Source organism: Diceros bicornis, chromosome 10, assembly GCF_020826845.1.
Source record: "Diceros bicornis minor isolate mBicDic1 chromosome 10, mDicBic1.mat.cur, whole genome shotgun sequence".
Lineage (NCBI taxonomy): Eukaryota > Metazoa > Chordata > Mammalia > Perissodactyla > Rhinocerotidae > Diceros > Diceros bicornis.
In genome coordinates, this window is record NC_080749.1 from 55,068,002 (window position 1) to 55,087,857 (window position 19,856).

Consider the following 19,856-nt stretch of genomic DNA (forward strand, 5'->3'; position numbering starts at 1 on the left):
TTAAAAGTTGAGTAAATATTGAGTAAGTCATTGAATAACTTGAAAGTAAACTCTTTTTTAAACAAGTAGCCATTTCCATTTTCATAATTCTTGTGTCTAAAAGATTAGTTGTTATGAAATAACAGGAGTAGGGGAAAAGAAAAAAATAACAAGCCTGGGAATAAGCAATCATTGACAGAAATAAAGTTTAACTAGATAAAATAATAAGTGTAAAATAATGACAACTCTAGTTTGTTCTCTAAGAAATCAAAGCAAAGGCAATAATAGATGGCTCGATGTTTATAACTTACCTCTTTATCATTCCAATCATGATAGAAGCGAACAGGTTTCTTTTGATCCATAACCCAGGATTTGACTTTGCACATTATGTCCTATATGCAATTGAGAAACAAGTAAATAGAAGATGAATACCAAGCATTTAGATACTAAATAGTAAAATTAAAAGTTTTCAAATCTTTGAAAGAAAAATAAAGTCAATTTTTTATGAAAAGAGAACTAAGTCACACAGATAATTATTTTCAATATATCATTAAAAAACCAAATACCAATGAAATTGTTGCGGCATTGAAATTTTAATATATAAAATGTGGAATACTAGCAAAATTAGTAACAGTCTTAAAAATTTCAAGACAATTCAAATATACCCAAGTCTATAAGAGAGTTAATAATATTTCAACATTACCTACTGATGCCACTTGCAAGATAAACATGCTATTAGGAAATGCAGGGAGGGGGGATTCTGGAAAGAGACCGAATTACAATTTTTTTCCTTAAAAAAGAAAAACAAATAGACGAAATTGAGCCTATTATTGATGATCCACCCTCCAAAATATTAAATCAACTGACCAAAACTCTTTTTATTCTGAATTAATTTTTTGCCAACACCTTCTCCCTGCCCACTTATCCTGTCCCCACTCCAACACCGCCCCAACTCCCCCAACCCGCCAAAGCCTCCATTACACAATGGCAAGAGCCCTGCACTGGTGACCTCCAACCAGCTGCATTCACTTTCAGAACATCTCTCTCTGCTGGAAATCTAAAGGCCTTTTAGTTAGCAAGCCAGTGTGCGTTCAGAAGGAGTAACTGCAGGAAGCGCCCAATGTGCTTTGTTTCTCTGGCCTTTCTTCACAGAAAGATTAATCATCTGTGAAATGGAAACGGCAAACAGCAAGTGACACAAACTGAACCCTTCAAGCCTTTCCTCATCAGTTTTGTGGTTCTGAATCTAAAAGCTGCGTGTGGCAAGGTTCTCCTTACAGGCAGGTGTTAATAAAAGGCTCTTGGGTCTGAAAGGTCAAACTTAGCTCTTCCAGAAGAAGTGCATTTAAGAGTCATCTGGTTTTTTTTTTTTTTTTTGGTTAAAGATAATTTATGAATATGTTTTAAATAGGCATTTCTCAAAATTTATTGTAATACACAATTATTAGTAATAGATTCCTTGGATTTTCATCGATATATTTTACTTTCCCATAAATCAATTATTCTTCTATAAATATCCACTTGTATAAATTACCGCAATATTTAGTATACCTTCTTTCTAAATCTTGCTGTTACCAACAGGAAAAATAAGGAAAAAGCCCTATATCCTTAGATCCTGATTTGAAACTCTCCAGGAAAAGGACTTCCCACAGATTTTAACAAGGAAGGGGCAAGTTGAAAACTTTTAATGAAATCTAACATGTTCTGCTTAAGAATAATCACTTTTACTCTTCTATAACTGAATTTCACTCATAAATGTTTAAAAGTGGCTAATGTAACACCATTTCCTACAAGGAGAAGATCAAAGTGCTATATTACAAATGCATTATGATTAAAAAAGCCCTGTGCAGCCTTGCTATTAACTGTTCTTTAAACCCTAAAAGGCTTCCCATAGATCTCACTTGGCACTGCATATACAACCTTTGACAAGTAATGTAGACCATTTTTATTCATTGCCTAAAATTGTAGGCAATTATGTGCGTCACACTGGCCACCTGCAAATTCTGAATGCCTGCTCCAGTTGTCAGTGCAAAAAACTAATGTCGGAGGGGATTAATCTAGGGGGAGAGAGTCCTCTTTAATGGCTCCAGCAGGTGAAATGGCCCAGCTGGTTACTATGATGAGTGGCCAGAACAGCTTATGTAGAGACACGCAACAAGATTATACAAAAGAAGGAGAAAACAGTGGTACCATCTTATATTTGGTTCCATTAGTTTTTTTAATTAAAGAAAGAAAAGAGAAGAAAATAGACAAAAGAAAGCCAAACCAAAAATAAGGAAGGAAATTAAATTTTAATCATATAAAAAGTGTAAAATAGTTTTGTAACTATAAATATTTTTACAAAACCAACGGGCCTCAATAAATGCTGATCACTAGTGAAGGAATTTCAGTATTTCGCTTTCATTTTAAATTAACTAGACCATCACTTCAGATATAGAAATCTTATCACAAAAGCTTTTTAGCATTCATGTTTTCCCCCTCACACCAACATATTATATTACAAATTAGGAGCACTCAAATTTTAGTTAATTACTCATAATTAAAGTTCTCAAACAGTATATTCATTAAAGCCACATTCAAATCTTTAAAAAAAATTTATAGATTATAACCAAGCTTTTGAACAGGTGAAAGTAATAAAATTAAAAAATTTTAAATATTTTATTTTGTACCCAGTACTCTCTTAATTATCCCCACAAAAGATTTAACAGGCGAGAAAAGACACCTTAGCTTACTAAAAGATGCCAGTTTTACCTAAGACAAATAAAAGACAGACTGCTCTCAGATAAGATTATCTTATATAAATGATCATTATATGGTATAATTGCAATGTGCTGTTTTTCTTACGTAAAGTAAAAATTAATTTCAGCAAAATAGTAAAACATGTTATGTTCCTTATCTGAAAAACTTATAATTAGAGGAAATAAAACATTTGGACTTATTTGTATATAATACTTAATGGATTGATTGAATTTTTTTTTCTTATGGTTGTATATATAAACACACATATTAATAATTATGGTTAGAACAATAAAAGGTTCCAGTTAATTGAATATGGTTAACTGAAAAAATAATCTAATTCAATAGTCCCCCCTTAACCACGGTTTCACTTTCCACGGTTTCAGTTACCGTGGTCAACAACTGTCTGAAAATATTAAACGGAAAATTCCAGAAATAAACAATTCATAAATTTTAAATTGTGCGTCGTTCTGAGTAATGTGATGACATCTCGTGCTGTCCCGCCCAGGAGATGAACCTTCCCTTTGTCCAGTGTATCCCTGCTGTATATGCTACCCACTCGTTAGTCACTTAGTAGCCATCTCGGTTATCAGATCAACTGCCATGGTATCATCGCAGTGATTGTGTTCAAGTAACCCTTATTGTACTTAATTACGGCCCCAAAGGGCAAGAGTAGTGATGCTGGCAACTCGGATATGCCAAAGAGAAGCCATAAAGTGCTTCCTTTAAGTGAAAAGGCGAAAGTTCTCGACTTAATAGGAAAGAAAAAAATCATGGGTTAAGGATGCTATGATCTATGGTAACTTTTATTATAGTATATTATTATAATTGTTCTATTTTATTATTAGTTATTGTTGGTAATCTTCTACTGTGCCTAATTTACAAATTAAACTTTATCATAGGTAAGTATGTATAGGAAAAAACATAGCATATATAGGTTTCGGTACTATCCATGGTTTTAGGCATCCATTGGGGGTCTTGGAATGTATTCCTTGCAGATAAAGGGGGACTACTGTACATACTTAACCTACTTTTAACAAATTAGAACACAATAAAAACACTTTAATGCTTGATGCCTCAGAAGTTACTTTAGGATTTCATATTTCTTTAGTAACATCATTATATAGAAATACAAGTGTAGGAGGAGGATTGTTTTGATAACTTTAACAAATTCCTCATTTTCAAAATAAAGTCTGCACATGATGGAGATTATACAAAAATTCCTGGTCATTTGAACTTTTTGGTTATATAGCAGTGATGTGAGTATACGAATTAGAGAGGTAACAGCTTAATGCTTAAGTGTGGGAATAAATCGTAGGTCTACCAATTATCAGGTCTGTGACCTGTTACTTCATGATAAAATGCAGATGATGGTACTATCTACCTCCTGGGGGCTGTCATGAAGATCAAAAGAGATAATGTATATAAAGTGTTTAGCACAGTTCTTAGCACCAAGTAAGTTCTCAACAAATGTGAGTTGTTGCCATTGTTATGACTGTTGAAAGATTAAATACCAGTGATCTACAAAATGGCAAACTATTCTCTTGGGTACTCCTTTAAAGCACATATACATCTTCTCCAATCTGACTAATTGTTCACTAGTCCTTTTCTTCAAATTTCTGAAGTTACCAACAATACTGGCTTTCTTAGTGAAATCACAATTCAGGCTTCTAGTCTTAACATTCTACAAGAACTAGCTTTGGCTGAATGACTACCTTTTAATTGCAAAGAAACTTAATCTAAACTCATCTTGAATACTTCGCTCTTCTGCTTTGACTCTTCTTACCGAGAGCCTCACATTTAACTTTAGAAATCCTCTATTTTCTTGACGTACTTTATTATTGTTGTTGTTAATAGCAGCTGTAATGTATTTAGACTCAGGGAGGATGTGCGACTTGGCTAAATTCCCACAGCTAGTAAGTGGTAGAGGTGAGATTCAAATTCAGGTCTAAGTGACTCAAAGATTCATTTTCTGTCCAATCACCCTGGCCTGTCTGTCTTCCTTACTGCCTTTCTAATTGCTCCTTGTTTAGCCAGGCATTCCCAAGGTCCCATTCATAGTCCTCATTCTTATTCCAAGGTCATCAGGGAAATTGAATATTCTTACTATTTGGGTACCACATCTGATTGTCAATCCATGTATCACAAAAATAGTATTTTTCTTTGCACACAATAACACAACCCGATTATTTACTAGACTTATCAAGACTACTTACTAGACTTCTCTATTTTGGTATTCTTCAGTTCCCATAGCAGTTATTATTAACCTATGATCCATAAATGGATTTCAGGGATTCCCTAACACCCTGAAATTGTATGTAAAGTTCTATGCTTATGTGCCTTTGAGGGATGATGGCACTTATCTTCCAAATGCTTTTAAAAGAGATTCATGATCCAAAAATCAAAGAATCAAAGCTGTGAGTGACTCTGTGGCAATACTCAAGTGCCCCAATGACAGCCAATTAAGTAAATGTTATAGGTCCATAGACTCCCAGACCTGAAGTCCAGAGAGACACTGAGACCTAAAACTTGTTTCAGCCAGACCCTGCACTCAAAATTCATCTATCCTGATCAACACCATGCTGATAAAAATTCTAGCCACTATGATGTTTACCTAACACAATTTCAGTTAAAATCATAATGGGGATGTTGGAGAACATTACATATTGAATATATCATTATTCTAAAAGAACAAACTGCTTGAAAGTAAAAAAATGTTTAGAGAGAAAAATATGTGACTTGTCTTATATATATTAAAATAAATCATAAAGCTAAGTAAATAGAACAGTGTGATACTAGCACAAGAAGAGAGGTATAGATTAGAAACAACCTATAAACTCATTAAATGGAGATTTGCTAATAAATTATGGGATATTTACATAACAGAACAGTTTTTATCCTTTAAGACAAGACATATCTCGGGGCTGGTGACATAGTGGTTAAGTTCACGTACTCCACTTTGGCAGCCCAGGGTTCACAGGTTTGGATCCCAGGCGCGAACCTACACACCGCTTATCAAGCCATACTGTGGCAGGCGTCCCACATATAAAATAGAGGAAGACGGGCACAGATGTTAGCTCAGGGCCAATCTTCCTCAGCAAAAGGAGGAGGATTGGCAACAGACGTTAGCTCAGGGCTAATCTTTGTCACCAAAAAAAAAATATATATATATATATACACATAAGACATATCTCTATACACATTTGCATGAGAAAATGTCCAAAATATATTACTAAGTGAAAAAAGCAGGTTTGGAACAATGGAATAAAGTTAAGAATACAGATTTTGTTTTCAAACAGATTTGGGCTTGAGTCCCTGCTCTGCCACCTTCTAGCTGTGTAACTTTGGGGCAGTTACTTAACCTCTCTAAGTTTGTTTCTGTAAAATTGGGATAATAACTTCAATGCAACATAGGGTGATTGTGAGGATTAAATGAGAAAATACATGTAAAGTAACTGCCACAGTTCCAAACACATAGTAAATATTCAATAAAGTATTATTATTTATGGTGGAATGCAATAATGTAATTCCATTTGTGGTTTTGAAACTATATATAAGACATATAAATAAATATACTCAAATAATCAAATTGTTAGCAATGCTAGATACCAGAGAGACTTTTCCTTTCTGCCTTTTTTTTTTAAAACTATAATGCTGTTTTATTTATTTTTAAGAAATAAATATCAGCTTTATAATGGGAAAAAAATAAAGAGATATTCATAGGGTGAGGCGGAAGGGAGGACTCATCTATTTTCTGCCCACCATCTGTAATCCTAAAATTTGATGGCTAAACGGATAGACTTGGCAGTTTATCAAGGTGACTCACTCTTATTCTTTAATAATTATAGCTTTCAAGCCTGATACTTCCCTCTCACCAAACTTACTACCCTAATACCTGATACTGACATCCAGATGAGCTGACCTATACTGGTTGGGTGGCTTTAACACACACAGCCAACAATGCACTCAGACCAAAAGAACAGGGGCAAGGCCTCCAGCTCAAAACAGTCTGGCTAGAAGTCCACTAATATAGCTTCCTTCTGCTCCAACCCAGAGCAACCCCTTTAAATAGCCCACATTGAGGAAAGACCAATCTAGGCTTTCTCTCATGAAATAGACCTCCATTGTATAATCTAACTTGATATTTAGGATTTGCCTGAATCAGAATATTAAGCATTTGTTGTTCTATTGGGTGAGTGCTGCTGTTTATGGAGACCAGAGTACTGATCCCTGACTACCATCTTTTTACATACTTCAGTGACTAAAACTTTCAGAAAAGAATCAGGCAACAAAGGAACAAACTAAGACAACTGGCAGCAATGCTCTGCATGGCTGGCTGGCTGTGTGTGTGTGTGTAAGGGAGATGTCCTCCAAGAATTAAAATAGGTTACTTGTAGCGATAACCTGGGTAGAATGTATGCTGGCAGTTGTCGAATGTATGCTGGCAGTTGTCGGTTTTCAGTTATGTGATTCACTGAAGTAAACAGTAAGAACTTAACATAGCAATCTCCTGGCCCCTGTCAGCTATAAAGTGGCAACCAGAATGGACACCAGTCCATTCTTGAGGTATAGATCTCAGTAGAGGATTTGACCATTACTAAGGAGAAGGCAGCAATTGTCCCTATGATTCCTGTGAATAAGTTTGAATGGATTTCACCATGCTCAAGGAAGGACAAGGCTATTGATTAAGGAGAGTCATAAAGGAAGAAGAAAATGATCATCAAAAAAAAAAAAATCCTTCTTAATGAATTAGTTGACATACTCGGCAGAGTGCAAAAAGATAGAGCATCTATGAAATAGGAGCATGAGACCTTAAAGAGAGAATGGAGTGAGATCAGGAAAAATGGATGAAATGTCAAGAGAGTTGACGAACTAATAAGAAAGATTTTTAAGGAAACCAAAATCAAAGTAGGAAAATAAAAATCCAAATTGGGGATTCAACTGATACGGCAGAAGATAATCAGTGGTTTGGAGGTCAAACTTGAGAAGGGGTTATACTGAAGTAAAACATATACTCAGTGTAATATACGTAAGTGTACAGCTTGATGAAGTATCATGGAATGAATGAACACATGCTAGTAACTACCACCCCGATCAACATATAGAATATTACTAGCAATGCAGTCACCATGTTCCATGCCTCTCCAGAGATAACCACTATCCTGGCTTCTTTGCATCACAAATTGGCCTGTTATTGAAATTTATAGAAATGGAATAATATAATATGTATTATTTTGTGTCTGGCTTCTTTTGTTCAACATTGTTGAATTCATCCATGTTGTTACATGTGGCAGTAGTGTATTTTTACTTTGCCATGTAATATTCCACTGTAGGAATATTCCACAATTTTTTTTTTATTTTTGCGAGGAGATCAGCCTTGAGCTAACATCCATGCCAATCCTCCTCTTTTTGCTGAGGAAGATTGGCCCTGGGCTAACATCTGTGCCCATCTTCCTCTACTTTATATGGGACTCCACCACAGCATGGCTTGACAAGCAGTGCGTCGGTGCGCACCCGGGATCCAAGGCTGCCAGCAGCAGAGCGCGTGCACTTAACCACTACGCCACAGGGCCGGTCCCCACAATTTTACTTATGAATATTCCACTCTTTTTTAATTTTTTTTTGTGTGATAAAGATCAGCCCTGAGCTAACATCCATGCCAATCCTCCTCTTTTTGCTGAGGAAGACTGGCCCTGGGCTAACATCTGTGCCTATCTTTCTCCACTTTACATGGGACGCCGCCACAGCATGGCCCCACAAGCAGTGCATCGGTATGCGCTAGGGATCTGAACCCGGGCCGCCAGCAGCAGAGTGCACGCACCAAACTGCTACGCCACGGGGCGGCCCCTTATTCATTCCATTCTTAATGGATACTTAGGTTGTTTATATTTTAAAGTTGCTATAAACATTCTCGTACATGTATTTTGGTAAATTTGTACATGCATTTCTCTTGGGTATATACCTAAGACTGAAGTTGCTGTCATTTACCCAAACTTACTGTATGTTGCTACTAATTTACACTCCCACTAGCACTGTCTGACAATTCCATTTGCTTCACATTCTTTCCAACACTTGGTATTGTCAGTCTTCTTAATTTACTGTAAATGTGTGGTATCTTACTGTAGTCTGAATTTGCACTTCCCTAATGAGTAATGGGAGATTTCCTCTTTTATGAAGTACTTGTTCAAATCTATTGCCCATTTTTCATTTGGGCTGTCTTTTTCTTACTTATTTGTAGTTCTTTGCATATTCTGTAGACAAATTCTTTGTTAGATACTGCAAATATCTTCTTTCATGTTGTAGCTTACCTTTTCTTTCTCTTGTTTAACAAAAGTCCTAAGTTTAACGCAGTCCAATTTTAAAATCTTTTCCTTTATGATTACTGCTTTTTGTGTCTTGTTTAAAAAAAATTTGTCTACTCCAAGGCCATGAAGATATTCTATGTTATATTATAGATGTTTTATTCTATAGGAGTTTCACTTTTTTACTCTATGTAAACTTTACTTTTTTTGTAAAGTCTAAGGTGGGTGAGGATTTATTTTCTCTCCCAAAGGATATCCAACTGACCCAACACCATTTCTTCATAAAAGCGTTCCTTTCTCTGTTACTCTGCAGTGCAATCTTTACCACAAATTATTGTATTTGTGTCTGTATATCCTTTCTGTTCCACTGGCCAATTTGTCTATTGTTGACTGTCTTAATCACTGCAGATTTATAACAGTCCTGACACAAAGTTCATGTGTACCAAGTCCTCCAACATTGTTCTTCTTTGAGACTATCTTGCCTATTTTTGGATCTTTGCATTTCCACATAAAATTTAGAATCAGTTTGTCAATTTCTACAAAAAACAACATGCTGGGATTTTGCCTGGGATCTGGTTTAATATATAGATCAATTTTGGAGAGATTAAAATATCAAGTCTTCCAATCAAAAACATTCCATTTACTTAATCATTCATTAATTTCTCTCAATAATGTTTTATCGTTTTCTGGGTGGAAATTTTAGTAGAATTTTCACTAGATTTATTCCTAGGTATATGAATTTTTTTAAATGCTACTACAACTGGTATCTTTTTTTTAACTTCAAGTTCTGGATTATGAAATATAAATCATTTTTTGTATTGACCTTGTATCCAACAACCCAGATGACTTCATCTACTAATTCTAATGGTTTATATCCCCAATTCTATCACGTTTTCTAAATATACAAGCATGCTGCCTGTGAATAATGGCACTTTTATTTTATCTTATCTAATACAGGAATTCTAGTGCAAGACTGAACAGAAGCAGTGATAGTGAGCCTGACTTGCTTTGTTTCTGATTTGAGAGGGGAAAAGCTTTCAGTATTTTACCATCAAGTATAATTGTTTATGTAGGTTTTTTGTAGATATCCTTTCTCAGATTAAGGAGATTACCCTCTATTCCTAGAGGTCTTTTTTTTTTTAAATCACCAGTGACCAAATATTATCAAATCCTTTTCCCAATGTATAAAGATAATCAGATGATTTTTCCCCTTTATTCTGTTACATTTATTTTTGAATGTCAAACATGCTTTGCATTCCTAGAATTTTAGTCATATATTATCATTAATATTTATTACTGGATTCAGTTTGCTAATATTTTATTTAAGACTGTCCATTTATGCTCATGAAAGAGATTTGTCTTTAATTTTTCTTTCTTATATTGCAAGGTTTTGGTATCAGGACTATTCCAACCTCATAAAACCAGTTGGGAAGTTTTCCCTCTTTTTCCATTTTCTGGAAGAATGTATGTGAGACTTTAAACATATAGTGAAGTCATCTGGTCCAGGAGTTTTCTTTATAATAAGGTTTTAAATTATGAGCTCAATTTCTTCAATAGATACAGGACTATTCAGATTTTTACTCTTTTTATGTTAGTTTTGTTAAGTAGTCTTTTAAGAAATTTGTTCATTTCATATATTTTTCAAATCTGTCATAAGTTGTTTATCCTCTTATAAGCACATTAATGTCTGCTGGATTTGTAGCAATACTCCTTTTTCATTCCTGATGCTGGTTTTGTGCTTTTTTTTTTTCTCCTTCACCAGTCTTGCTAAGAATTTATCAATTTTATTAGTGTTTCCAAAGAACCACCTTTTAACCTTTTTGAGCCTCTGTATTACATGTTTCTCTCTTTTCTATTTCATCAGTGCCTGCTGTCATCTTTATTGTTTCTTTCCATCTACTGTCTCTCGGCTCTTTTACTAACTCCTTCAGATGAATACTTTGAGATCACTGATTTTACCTTTCTTATTTTGGATATATACATTTAAGACTATAAATTTATAGAACTTGAATGCATACATCAAAAAAGAATATGACACATTTTCATGTATTGTACTTTCATTATAACAGGGTTAAAATATTTAATTACCATTATGATTTCTTCTTTAAAATATGAGATCTTTTAGAAGGGTACTGCAAAATTTCTAAACATTTAGGAATTTTCTAGTAATCTTTTCATTATTGATTGTTAATTTTAATTCCAAAGTGGTCAGATAACATATTCTTTATCATTTCAACCATTTAAAATTTGTTTATCTGCTGTATAGCTAATGATATGGTCAGTTTTGGTAAATATTCCATTTGTACTTGATAAGAACGTACATTCTGTGGTTGTTGGGTACAATATGCTATATATGTCAATTGGGTCAATTTCCTTAATCACATTGTTTAAATCTTCTATATCCTTACTAAAATTTTGTCTGCTTGTCCTATCAATTACTAAAAGAAGTATTATGATTTTCTATCATGATTGTTGATTTGTTGGTTTTTTTAATCTTTTAGTTCTACATTTTGAGGTTATATTATTAGGTACATACAAACTTAAAATTATTTTATCTTCTTGGTAGATTGAACATTTAGCATTATGAAATGCTCTCTTTTAACTTCTTTAAAATCTACTTTGATATTAGTATAATACACCAACTTTTTTTGTGTGTGTGAGGAAGATCGGCTCTGAGCTAACATCTGCCAATCCTCCTCTTTTTCCTAAGGAAGACTGGCCCTGGGCTAACATCCATGCCCATCTTCCTTTACTTTATACGGGACGCCACCACAACATGGCTTGACAAGCGGTGCATCGGTGCACGCCCGGGATCCAAACCGGCAAACCCTGGGCCGCCGCAGCGGAGTGCACGCACTTAACTGCGCCACCGGACTGGCCCCTAAACCAACTTTTTTTGAGGGGAGTTGGTTAGGGCTTGTACAGTATATATTTCTCCATCCTTTACTTTCAATTTTTCTGTATCTTATTTAAAATGTGTATCTTGTAAGCAGCATAGAGGTGGACTTTTAAAATCCAATCTGCCATTCTTTGTCTTAATTTTTAAAAGATTTACTGAGGTGAAATTCACATAAACATAACATTAACCATTTTAAAGTAATTTAGTAACAAACATTTAGTATATTCACAATGTTACCCCTTTACTGCCCTCTGACACACACTGTGCTATTAATGTCACGTATTTTAACTGTATCATTACACATTAAAATCATAAGACATTTTTATTTCTACTTTTTATTTTAAAATAATTTCAAACTTATAGAAAAGCTACAAGAATAATAGAGAATGTCCGTATACCCAGTCATTAATGTATCATTCTGCCATATTTTATCTTATCCTTTCTCTATCTCTATGTATCTATAGATGCATACACATAAGAAAATAGAGCATATTTTTATATCCTTATATACATATATTGCCAGAATTCAGTGATGGACTAGATATGAGAAATGATGAAAGAGAATGTGTCAAAGATGACTAGGTTTCTGCTTTGCATAATCTAACAGACAGTGGTACGTTTCACTGAGCTAAGAAACACTGGAAGAGAATCAGGTTTGAGGGCAGGAACTCTTGATTTTGATTTTAGATGTGCTAACTTTGAGATGTCTGAGAAATCCATGGGATGTCAAGTCAGGAATTAAATACACTAGTCTGCAGCTCAGAGGACAGATCAGGACTAGAGACATAAATATGAAAGTTATCTGTATTTAAATAGTAATTGTAGCAATGGATATGGATGACATTACATAGGAAGAGAGTCGAGAGAAGAGAAGAGGGCTGAAGACTCAATTTTAAGTAATGCCAATATTTACTAGCAAAGGTATAAGAGGATGAGTCTGTAAAAGAAACTGAGAAGTTGCTAGAGAAGTAGGAGGGAAACCAGGAAAACGTAGTCATGGAACCCAAGGGAAGAGTAGTTCAAGCAATGACCCAAGCGTTCGACACACTGACAAATCACGATGACTGAACATGTCCACTGGATTTAACAATGTAAAAGTCACTGATAACTCTGATGAACCCTGTTAGAGTACGATGGGCAGATAAACCAGACAGATTGGAGTGAGTTATTAGGAGGTGGATAAATAACTCTTTCAAGAGGTTTTTAATAACAAAAATACGGTCATTGAAGGATGAGGAGTGTGGTACTTTTTTTTTTTTAAGGAAGAATTTTTTTTTTTTAAGATTAAAAAAGCCAGCTTTAAATAGTTGATGAAAACGATCTAGTTTGAGAGGGACAAGTTGTATATACAAGAAAGAAGGGATTATTGGTGATTGAAACAAAACTTTGCGAACACACTTAAAAATCACTGAATTGTATACTTTAAAAGAGTGAACTTATTTATTTATTTATTTATTTTTGTGAGGAGATCAGCCCTGTGCTAACATCTGCCAATCCTCCTCTTTTTCTGCTGAGGAAGACTGGCCCTGGGCTAACATCTGTGCCCATCTTCCTCCACTTTATATGGGACGCTGCCACAGCATGGCTTGCCAAGCAGTGCATCAGTGCGCGTCCGGGATCCGAACCGGCGAACCCGGGCCACCACAGCGGAGCGCGCGCACTTAACCGCTTGCGCCACCGGGCCGGCCCTAAAAGGATGAACTTTATGATGTGTGAATTTATCTCAATAAAGTTACTTAAAAACAACAAAGGAAAAAAAAAGAAGGGATGACTAACAGTGTAAGGTTTCTGAAAAGTTAGGAAGTGATAAGATCCAAAGAATTAGAATAACTAGCCACAGATAAGAGGAATGAATAAATAGGCTTCAGGTTTCGTTAGTGGAAAACTGAGATAATTCCTACTCAGACAACTTTTATTTTGATTTTTGAAGTAGGAGGCAAGGTCATCTGCTGAGGGTAGGGAGGGATGAAAGTAGGGGGTGGGCATAATTAAGAGAGAGTTTGGAGTTTGAGGAGAGTAAGGAAGCAATTGCAGCAGAGAGTAGAAGGGCAAATAGGAAAGCTGGATAAAGCTGAGGGCCCATTTGAGGTTGGTAATAATGAGTTTATGGGGATACCAACATGTCCTACTTTTAATTTTCTCCATCTGTGTTTGGTTGGTTATAGGCAAGGAGAAAGTGTACAGCTGGGAATATCCAGGAAAGTATGCCTCTAGCATATGCACCATAACATCAGTTCTTATGTGAGTTCATTCCCCTCAGGGTATATATAAATTGATGATTCTAAAGTAGTCTGGCCTCAAATGAGTCTAATCCGCGTGAACCTTGTCCCAAACAGGTTCTGCTGAGGAAACAGTCCTACCCAGAACACAGTCTCCTGGCCAGAACTGGTGGGCACTTGACCTATGAAGTGGTCTCATGCAAAATAACTCTGCCAAAACGGGAACAGATTGAGGCAATTAGATGCTTGCTCTCAGAAATTGGAATTACGAAATATCGCGATAATAGAATTGGAGACTTAAGCTGAAAGGATACACTGAAAGAACACAAGATAGAGTAAATTGCATGACATCATAAATAAGTTAATTATAAGTAAGCAGAAATTATGAAGAAGCAGAAATCAGGAATAGAAGCAAAATATAAAACAGCAGATGAACTCTAGTGGTGGCAGAAAAAAAGTAAGTAGAATTCGAGTAAAGCAGAAATGCAGAACATCTGAGTTACAGGAACGGCAGAACACTACAGAGAAGATGCATAGACTTCTGCTGAATTCCTGGGTGCTGTCCTGGGCTGATTTACAATTCAACTCCAAAAGGCCTGGCCATACCACACATCCTACTCTTGAATATTTTTGGATTCCGTTCCCCTTATTGCCTTGTATTTTAAAAACAAAAATACATTTCTTGAAATAGCCTAAGCTGCATCTCTGTTCCTTACAACTAAAAGACCCCAATTAAAAAATACAATAAAACTTCTGAGATTAAATGACTTAGAAGATTTTCATCTCTAGCAGATCTTACCTCTATGATGTTCACATAACACACTACCAAATAAGAAGTCAAATTTTTTCCCCTAAAATCTCAAGAGAAAAACAATGATTTGCTTAAAATACTGACTATAAATTGAGAGAGTAAAATATACAGTGTTAAGATGACCATTAGATTAATCTTGGTCAGTGATGCCTACACTTTCATTCTTCTCATCCCAGTTCAAGAAAAAGGAGACACTTAACCTCAGTCCTTCCCACTGCTGCCTTAAGAGCATCATTGTCCAAAAAAATCCTCATTTAGGCTTAGAACACTTACTATAATAATCATTTCTCCTGGACCCATGAAGCAGTCCCACGTACCATAGTTTGACTCCCACACTAGTATTGCCACATCAAATGAAGCAACTTGTCACTCTTATTTTGAAAATTTTATAACCTCTTTACCAGCTTTGGGGTATGTATATTATGCAGACTCAAATAATGAACTACAATAATTTCTAATCACATTCCTGGCTCATGCATTTTTAAATGGGCTGGTATATTTAATAAATATTTTTAACTTTGGGGTTCATTTCCATAAGTTTATTTTATAAAAGTAATAAAATCAAAGTAGAAAAAAATTTAAGGGGGAAGCATTCATAACTCTACCTCCCTAAGCCACTATTATCACTTAATATTTCCTTCTAGACTATTTTCAATGGAGATTTCTTCAAAAATGTTAAAACCACAATGTACTTGTACAATAATGTTCATAACAGTATTATTCACAATAGCCAAAATTTAAAAACAACCCAAATGTCCACAAAATGTGGTATACACATATAGTATTATTCAGCCTTAAAAAGAAATGAAATTCTGATACACGATACAACATGGATGAACCTTGAAAACATTAGGCTAAATGAAATAAGCCAGACACAAAAGGACAAAAATTGTAATGATTCCACTTTTATGAGGTACCTAGAATAGGCAAATCCATAAAGAAAGAAAGTAGAATAGAGGTTACCAGGGGCTGGGAGGAGGAGGAAATTATTATTTAAAGGGAAGTTATTATTTAAAGGATACAAAATTTCAGTTTAGGATGGTGAAAAAGTTCTGGAAATGGATAGTAGCCATGGTTGTACAGTATTGTGAACGTACTTAATGCCACTAGATTGTACACTTAAAATGGTTAAAGTGGTAGATTTTTTGTTATGTATTGTTTACCACAATAAAAAACTTTTTAAAGAGTAGGAAACATCTGCTTTAGGCTATGTCTTAAAGGATGACTTTTAAGAAATTGAGATGGAGGAGCGCCAAAAGGGCAGAGTTCTAGTAAATGAGCTCATGTGAAACCAAAATATTTAGTTCACTGCCAGGAGAGCTGAGAAAATGTAAGTCAAGCAAGGTCGAATCACAAAGAAATTTGTGAGCCAGGGACTTTATGTGGGCAGTATCTTATAAGAAGACGGTGAGGTATTTTAATCAAGGGAATAAGATAGATAGATCTGCATTTTATATTTGTGGAAAACAAGAGCAAGAATGGGAGGTGAAAAAAACCAGTTAAACTGCAAAAATAAATAAAGCATAAATGAGGCCTAAACTAAAGAAGTCCTGAAAATAAGGAGGAAGGAAGAGATACAGGGAATATTCAGGGGATTAAATAAAGAGGATGAGATGTAAATGGTAAAGGAGAAAGAGGAGTCAAAGGTACTGGTTTTTAGTTCAAACAATTTGGTTCCTTTAACTGAGTTAGAGACTATGAGGACAGACAAAATACGAGGAGAAAGATGAACGAATGCTGTCCCGCCTCACCAAGTACTTTCAGTATCTTGTTCTTTTAGAAATGATTTTTTTTAAGTCATGTTAAGAATAGGTCTGGAAGGATACATAAGACTCCAAAGAGGAGAAAAGGGTGAATGAGAAGACAGAAGTGGGAGGGAGAATTATGTTTTTGCAGTATATCCTTTTGAATCATTTGATTTTAGTGAAAAACATATCTATTACATATTTAAATATTTGTAATGATTTTTTAAAGTTATATAAAAATCAACTTTAAAAACTGCCATAAGAGTAATGAGAAGAAATCTGCTAACAGCTATATGTTTTGGGGGACATTAATTATTTAACTCAGAGATAGTGACAGGAAAAAAAGGACTCATTAATTACAATTTTTGGTTGCCTTCTTTAGTTGTTTAATTAGATAAATGTTAGTTCTATTAATATTTTTTTAAGTATGATAACTTCCAAATAATTGATCAATACAAAATAAGCTGTTCCTTAAGCCTTTTACATTCATTTTCCAAATTTTGTCTTTCCAAATGGAATGTATGCATACTTAAACAGATTTAAAATCAACCTTGATCTTGACGCCTTGGTGTTTTTGTTACGGTTTGAACTGCGTCCTCCAAAAACATATGTTGAAGTCCTAACCCCTGGTACTCAGAGTGTGACCTTATTTGAAAATTACAGCCATGCATTGCTTAACAACAGGGATACGCTGGGAGAAATGCAACATTAGGTGATTCGTCCTTATGCCATCATCATAGAGTGTATTGAAGGGCAACAAAATTTGCCACCCCAAAATGTGCCTCTTTAACATGAGGATTATTTTAGGCTGCTCATTTTTAAGAAACAAAAGACTCAGAAAATCTTTCTCGTTATCTCTTCCTTAACTGCCTAAAAGAACTCAGATGAAAAAAAATCTGTCTCAGGAAGCAAGCTATCATCTCTGCATAACATGAATTAGGTGGTAGACAGGGAGAAACCTAGAAAAGCCTGCTTGTTGGGCTCCCTTCTGTGTTCTTCTGTTTCTGTGTGGCCAAACACTTGTTTTCCAAATGTTTGCTCCTTTTCACCTACCTGTGAATTGCCTTCCTTCTCTTTGAAGTTCCTGACTGTCTCCACCCACCACATCGTCTTCTGTCTTTAGATGAGGATAGTGTTTAAGGTGAGGGCTTTGGCCATTTTGGCGAGTTACTCGATTTTCCTGGGTTTCTTCCATGTATATATGTTATTAAACTTTTGTTTGTTTTTCTCCTGTTAATCTTTCTCATGTCAATTTAATTCTTAGAACAGCCAGAAGAACCTAGAAGGTTAGAGGAAAATTTATTCCTCCCCTATAGAATCTACACAAACCTAGATGGTATAACCTACTACAGACCTAGGCTATATGGTACTAATCTTATGGGACCACTGTCACATATGCAGTTCACTGCTGACTGAAATGCTGTTATGCAGTACATGACTTTAGTTAAGATGAGGCCATATTGGAGTAGGAGTAGGGTGGACTCTTAATCCAATTATGACTAGTGTCCTTATAAGAAGAGGGAAATTTGGACAGAGATGCAGAGGGAAGATGGCCAGGTAAAGATGGAGGCAGAGATTGCAGTTATAGTGCCACAAACCAAGGAACACCTGGGGTTACCAGAAGCTGAAGAGCCAAGAAAGGATTCTGCCCTAGAGGCTTCAGAGGGAGCACGGCCTTGCCAACACCTTGATGTCCAATTTACAGCCTCCAGAACTGTAAAAGAATACATTTCTATTGTTTTAAGCCATCCAGTGTATAGTACTTGTTACGGCAGCCCTAGGAAACTAATATACTTGGCCAATTAATACCAATAGGAAATGTTTATCCCACTCTTGCCTTCTTTAGTGCTTCAGTTTTACCAAAGACAGCAAGACCCACTATAAAAGGTGCCTTTACGTCAGAATATATCAACCTCATACTTAGGAAAGATTCTGTTTTAGCATTAAAAAGTTGGCTCATGTTTTATGCTAGAGTATACCTAATCCAACTTTTCCCTGCTTATTTACATAAAAATACAAATGACATCCAAATCTACAAAGTGGAAACTTCATAGGAAAGAGGCTTGAATGCTGAATTTCTGAAAGATTATCCAGAAAATAAAGACACCTTTGAATGAATACTAAGGAATAATCAGGTAAATACCTAGTGAACAAAATGATCCACCTATTTTTCTTACAACTTCCTAGAATCTATGTCCAGTTAAGTCCCTGATTCTGCTAGCCAAGATTACAAACGTAAACTGAAGAAAAGAAGCCAATCACGTATACTTTTAGACCGTCTGTTAGGGAATATAAGGAAGTATTTTTTTTAGAAACTCCCCTACAAGAATTAGTTGATATCATAATCACATAGGTACCCTCTTTGTATTGAGAAGACTAAAGATAAATCAGAAGCAAGGAAAAATATAAAACACCACCAAATTAAACTTGTGATCCTAAAGAACAACCAAAAATAAACAGAATGATTAGGACAAAAAATTTAAATGCACAGTGGGTGAAGAGACGTGTAGCAGAGACTGTCAGTGCCTTGCCCACATCCCCTTTGCCCTCACAGGTTCAGTACATGCTGATGGCTTCTTACTGTAAGCTCTGTAACTCCGCTTAAGTACTGTGCTCAGACCACAGAGACATCAGCTGCCAGGGAGTTAACAATCCTAGGAGCAGCCCATAAACAATGACTGCTGGAAATTAGTTGATAATTACCCCACCTTCCCGACCCTTTCTGTAGAAAAACTGCAAAACACTTTCTTTCTTTTTGTGTGTGTGAGGAAGATCAGCCCTGAGCTAACATCCGTGCCAATCCTCCTCTTTTTGCCGAGGAAGACTGGCCCTGAGCTAACATCCGTGCCCATCTTCCTCCACTTTATGTGGGACGCCACCACAGCATGGCCCAACAAGCGGTGCATCGACACGCGCCCGGGATCCGAACCCAGGCTGCCAGCAGCGAAACGCGTGTACCTAACCGCTATGCCACGGGGCCGGCCCCTGCAAGACACTTTCTACACAGTTTTCCAGAGCACCCTAGTAGGACTGAGCCCCAGTGGCTCAGGGTTTCCACCTGCTCAATTACATACTTTGTATCGGTTTCCGTCCCTTCCTGGTCTTAATTCCCCACTCTCTGATGTGTCTCTCCCTGAAATAGCTCCCAAGGAAACTACCTGCACT

General features: G+C 35.8%; 1 protein-coding gene across 1 annotated transcript in view; it reads right to left on the reverse strand.

The window, feature by feature from the left end:
• Positions 1-19,856, reverse strand: part of OLA1 (Obg like ATPase 1) — a 174,095-nt gene that overhangs the window by 46,054 nt on the left and 108,185 nt on the right. Inside the window, exon 6 of the mRNA XM_058549279.1 lies at positions 291-371. Within this exon, the coding sequence (XP_058405262.1) occupies positions 291-371 (81 nt within the window). The remainder of the gene's footprint in view (positions 1-290; positions 372-19,856) is intronic.